The sequence below is a fragment of the Heterocephalus glaber genome, unplaced genomic scaffold, assembly GCF_053883595.1.
Source record: "Heterocephalus glaber isolate CG9 unplaced genomic scaffold, H.glaber_assembly_v1.0 deba00001497, whole genome shotgun sequence".
Taxonomy (NCBI): Eukaryota; Metazoa; Chordata; class Mammalia; order Rodentia; family Bathyergidae; genus Heterocephalus; species Heterocephalus glaber.
Genome location: NW_028258320.1, coordinates 63,812,255 through 63,817,477, shown reverse-complemented (window position 1 = coordinate 63,817,477; position 5,223 = coordinate 63,812,255). Strand labels below are relative to the sequence as shown.

The 5,223-nt window shown below is 39.5% G+C and overlaps 1 protein-coding gene across 3 annotated transcripts; it reads left to right on the top strand.

The window, feature by feature from the left end:
- The first annotated feature begins 434 nt into the window (after positions 1 to 434).
- LOC147825725 (protein FAM24A-like) lies at positions 435 to 5,223 on the top strand. Of its 3 annotated transcripts, none has more exons than XR_015440444.1 (2): positions 435 to 589; positions 4,924 to 5,200. XR_015440444.1 is itself a non-coding variant. In XM_087185211.1 (2 exons), exons 1-2 carry the CDS (start codon positions 4,137 to 4,139, stop codon positions 5,102 to 5,104), a joined length of 324 nt encoding a protein of 107 aa, XP_087041337.1. In that variant the 5' UTR covers positions 4,118 to 4,136; the 3' UTR covers positions 5,105 to 5,223. The 3 variants fall into 3 exon arrangements, 1 of the variants encoding a protein (XP_087041337.1); XR_015440445.1 differs by having other exon boundaries at positions 529 to 657; XM_087185211.1 differs by lacking the exon at positions 435 to 589 and adding an exon at positions 4,118 to 4,279 and having other exon boundaries at positions 4,924 to 5,223.

Here is a 5,223-nt window from a genome sequence, read left to right as displayed (position 1 = left end):
TTTTTACATATCTGCTTCCCCACATTATTGTCTTTTTTTTTTTTCCTACTGGGGATCAAACTCAGGACCTTGCTTTTGCAAGGCAGGGGGCCACACCACTGAGCTAAATCTCTGGCCATTATTGTCTTTTTTAACTGATTGAAATCCCATATTTGGTTTTGTTGTTGTTTTGTTTTGTTTTTGTTTTTTGAGATAAGTTCTCGCTACATAGCTCAGGCCGGCCTTGAACTCACTATGTAGTTCAGGCTGGCCTCCAATTTGTGGCACTCCTCCTGCCTCAGCCTCCTGAGTGCTGAGACTATAGGCTTGTGCCACCATACCCAGCTCACATCTGCTTTCAATTAGTAGTCATACCATAAGTTTCTCTGAAGGAAAGAAAACTTAAAAAGGTAATGATTTAAGGTAATGTTCAGGCATTTCTATTTCCATTGGTGCTGAAATATATCTGAGGATGGACTAGAATTCAAAACTCCATGAAAGGGAGATGCTATAGTGATGTCACAAAGCCTGGGTACTGACTGAGGTAGGCATTGGAGTTAACAGTGGCTTTCTATTCTGCCTACACTGATAGAAGAATGAGTTTCTGAAAGTGAGTAATTTCTTCAATTCTTAGTAATTGGACTTCTCCTTTTCACATTAAAGTATGAGAAATTTCTGGTAAGATGTTCCGTTTTCCTAAAGTGTATTTTAATTGTATATATTTTTAAAACTTGGTCTTCATCCAGCTATGAACAGTTAGAAGGTAGTAAGTGTACCTTGGCAGTCAGATTGTTTTTTCTCCTTCCCTTATTCACATTTTCCCAGTTTAAGAGAGTTAGACTAAGCAAAGTGATTATTAAAAATTAAATTTCCTGGGAGAGCTTAAGATTTAGGATTTAGAAGCATAACAACAGTTTTTAGTAGAAAAATTCAAAAATTTTCCCTTATAAAACATGCAAAATTTACAAAGTGGATTTGGAGATTGTCAAAACAATAACATTTTGGAGCAATTGTCCCCATAGGAGACCCTGAGCCTGATGTACAGCGAGCAGTTACTTCTGACTGTGAACATAGTTTGGGTGGTCCAGGTGTCTGAGAGTAAAACCACAAGCTCCTGTGTAAGCCTTTTTGTTGTTGTTGTTGTTTTGGTACTGGGAATTGAACTCAGGACCCTGTACTGTAAGCCTTTTTATTACATAAAGTCACATCATTGCCCATGAAAGGTAAAGATCCTTTCCACTGTCTGTCATTCTGTTCTTCTTCTCTATGAATTTTGAATCTTAGTTTCTTTTTTTTTATTCTTAAATTCTTTTATTGGTACATTTTAGGTATACAATAGGTTTACATTTATCATTGGATGCTTGTACCTGTACATGATGTATCTTGGTTTTTATTTTTTCCCCATTACCTGTGTGCCCTTCACCCCCTCCACCCTTCCCTATTTACATAGACATCATTTCCATTTTCTTTCTTTTCTCACAATTTTTTCTTTCCCTTCTTTACTTTACCCTTCCCCTCCCTTCACACCTACCTCTTTGGACCTTTTTTCCTATTTCAAATTATCAATTATTCATTTTAATCAGTTTAACCCTTATTTACACTTTCAGTTTCTCACACTAGAGAAACTATTTGGTATTTACACATGTGTGTCCTATTTATTTCACTTAAGAGTATGGCCTCAATATGCATCCATTTAGCTATAAATGACTCTAGTTCCTCATTCTTTATGGCTGAGTAGTGCTCCATTTTATTAAAAAACCCACATCTTCTTTATCCAGTTTCCAGTTCATGGGCACTTGGGCTGCTTCCAATCTTTAGCTATTACAAACTGTGCCACTATGAACATGGGTGCACATATATCACTGTGGTATGATTCTTTTAATTCTTTGGGGAAGATACCCAGCAGGGAAATAGCTGGGTCAAATGGGACCTCTAGTCCTAGATCTTTGAGGTACCTCCATATTGATTTCCACAGTGGTTTCACCAGCCTGCACTCCCACCAGCAATGGAGAAGGGTTCCTTTCTCCCCACACCCCTGCCAGCATTTGTTATTGGTGGATTTTTTTTTTTTTTTTGCTACCAGGGATCAAACTCTGGTGCTTCTGCTTGTGAGGCAGGCAGCGGAACCACTGAGCTAAATCCCTGGCTCTTGGTTGATTTCTTGATAGCAGCCATTCTTTCTGGGGTGAGATGGAATCTCAGTGTTGTTTTCATCTGCATCTCTCAAATGACCAATGATGTTGAACAATTTTTCATATGTTTATTTGCTGCTTTTACTTCTTTGTCTGAGAAATGTCTGTTCATTTCAGTTGCCCGTTTTTGAATTGGGTCTTTGAATTTGGGGGTGTCTGATTTTTTCAGTTCTTTAGATACTCTAGATAGTAGTCCTTTGTCTGAGGTACAGCTGCTACAAATTTTTTCCCACATTGTAGATTGTCTGTTAGCTCTGTTGGTGGTTTCTTTTGCAGTGCAGAAGCTTTTTAATAAGATGAGATCCCAGTGGTTGATTCTTTGTGCTACTTCCCATGCTACTGAGGATTTGTTCATAAAGTCTTTTCCTATGCCAATATCTTCAAGAGTTCTACCTAACTTATCTTCCAGCAAGTTTAGTGTTTCTGCTTTAATATTTAGATCTTTAATCCACTTCGATCTTAGCTTAGTGTGTGGTGATAGGTATGGTTCTAGTTTTAATCTTTGGCAGGTTGAAACCCAGTTTTTCCAATACCATTTATTAAATAGGCTATCTTTCCTCCAATGATGGTGGTTGGCTCCCTTGTCAAAGATGAGGTGGCTGAGTATGTCTGGAGTTGTTTCTGCATCTTCTAATCTATTCTACTGATCCTCAGGTCTGTTTCTTTGCCAGTATCATGCTGTTTTTATCACAGTAGCTTTGCAGTATAGTTTCAAGTTGGGGACTGTGATACCCCAGCCATGTCTCTGTTGCTTAGAATTGCTTTTGCTATTTTAGGTCTCTTCTGGTTCCAAATGAATTTTTAGATTGTTTTCTCTAGTTCTGTGAAGTATATTGTTGGAATTTCAATCAGGATTGCATTAAATCTATATAGTAGTTTTGGAAGTATGGCCATTTTCACTATATTGGTTCTTCCTGCCCAGGAACAAGGGATGTCTTTCCATTTTCTTGTATCCTCTTCGATCTCTTTTTTCAGAGTGCAGTAGTTTTCAGCGTAGAGGTCTTTTGCTTCCTTTGTTAGGTTGGTTCCTAGATACTTCATTTTTTTAGATGCCATTGTAAAAGGAATTGTTTCCCTAATTTCTCTCTCAGTGAGTCTGTTATTTGAGTACAAGAAGGCTATTGTTTTCTGAGTGTTGACCTTGTATCCAGCTACTCTACTGAATCTGTCAATTAAGTCTAGAAGTCTTTTGGTGGAGTTTTTTGGGTTTTCTATGTAAAGTATCATATCATCAGCAAATAATGGTAGTTTAACTTCTTCCTTTCCTATCTTTATTCCTTTTATTTCTTTCTCTTTTCTAATCACAGTGGCTAATGTTTCCAGAACTATATCGAACAGGAGTGGTGATAGTGGGCATTCTTGTCTTGTTCCTGATTTTAGCGTCAAAGTTTTCAGTTTTTGACCATTTAGTATGATGTTGGCTGTTGGTTTTTCATAGCCTTAATCAGCTTGAGATAAAGACCTTCTATTCCAATTTTCTGTAGGATTTTTAGCATGAATAGGTGTTGGATTTTGTCAAATGCCTTTTCTGCATCTATTGAGATGATCATATGATTTTTGTCCTTGACTCAATATAGTGTATTACATTTATTGATTTATGAATGTTGAACCATCCTTGCATCTCTCAGATAAATCCGACTTGGTCAGGGTGTATGATCTTCTTGATGAGCCTCTGTATTTTGTTTGCCAGTATCTTTGTCAGGTCCACAATCCTCCGCTCTACCAGCTGAGCTATCAAAGGGTGCACTGTTTGCCAGTATCTTGTTGAGGATGTTTGCATGTTCATTAGGGCATCTTAGTTTCTTTCATACAGAAATAAACCATCTTACCTACACAAGGGCTCTAAGTTCTCCCTGAGAAGATTCTCTGGAGGCCTATACATATAAAGATCTGTGTTTGGGCTCTATTCCTTTTTTAGGGTACTCATTCCTGTGAGGGGAGGGAAGTAACCTTCACTGCTTATCTATGCTTCTTTGCACAAGTATGTCTGGAACTTTTGACCTCTGGACAATGATACTACTTACCATTTATTGTGGGACCCTGGTGGCCATGTTCGTGCTATCAGGTGTTGTCGTCTATCTTCATGTTGACCTGTCCAAGGCACTGAAGTGAGTCCTGGGATAAGGGTGAACAACACCCCCCTGAAATGAGACACCTGGGGCTGTCTGCTTAGGTAGGGTCTAGTCTTTTCTACTAGTATCACACCCTAGGTGAGGTCAAGAACCACAGGCAGATTTGTACAGGCAAAGTTGGGTGGCTACAGGATCTTGGGTTTGTTCTTGGGGTTGTAAGCTAGTAAGTAGAATGTTCTTAACATGGAGGGAGTGTGTGACAGCAAGTGGTGGTTTTTTGGGGAGATGATCCAAAAGATGGGACAGACTGGTTGTCAGCAGCACAGCAGTGGTGTCCCCATTCCAGGGAGCTAGACGGTGGGGCCTGGAGCTCAGGACATAGCTTCAGCCCCTTCCTCCTTCCTCCTGCTTCTTCAAGGCCTGCAGCAACTAGATGGGTGTTGCCCACTTGCTAGTCATTCTCCCTTACTTTTGTAGCCTGAGTTTACATGTACAGCAGCTGTAGGAGAGGAAGGGATGAGAGAGGAACTCGGCACAGGGGCAGAGAGCTATAATCCAAGGCTGGTGTCATATGTGTGGTTGGCTGCAGCCCTGAACTTCCCAGAGAGCCCCAAGAATTCTAAGAAATGCACTGAAAAGAGTACTTCTAAGCCTGTGCTTTGTATATGTCTTTTTTTAAGGGCTTCAAAGGAATGTGATCCTGAGGCTAACTCAGCCAAAAACACCAAGGACAAGGTCATCCTGGCTGAAACCTCTGCTGTGGACTCTTGTCCCACCTTTCAATTTTGTGATGAATGCAAAATGTATGCAGATTATGATCCCCTGCCACCTTGCTTCTGTGACATAAATGAGGGACTCTGATGTGGCCATGGTGAACACAAAAATCTTCATGAGCAATACTTTTGTTTGAAGGCTGTTATTCAAATTGAGTTCCATAATGTTACTGTATACTATATTCAGAAAAATGTTACTTTATATAC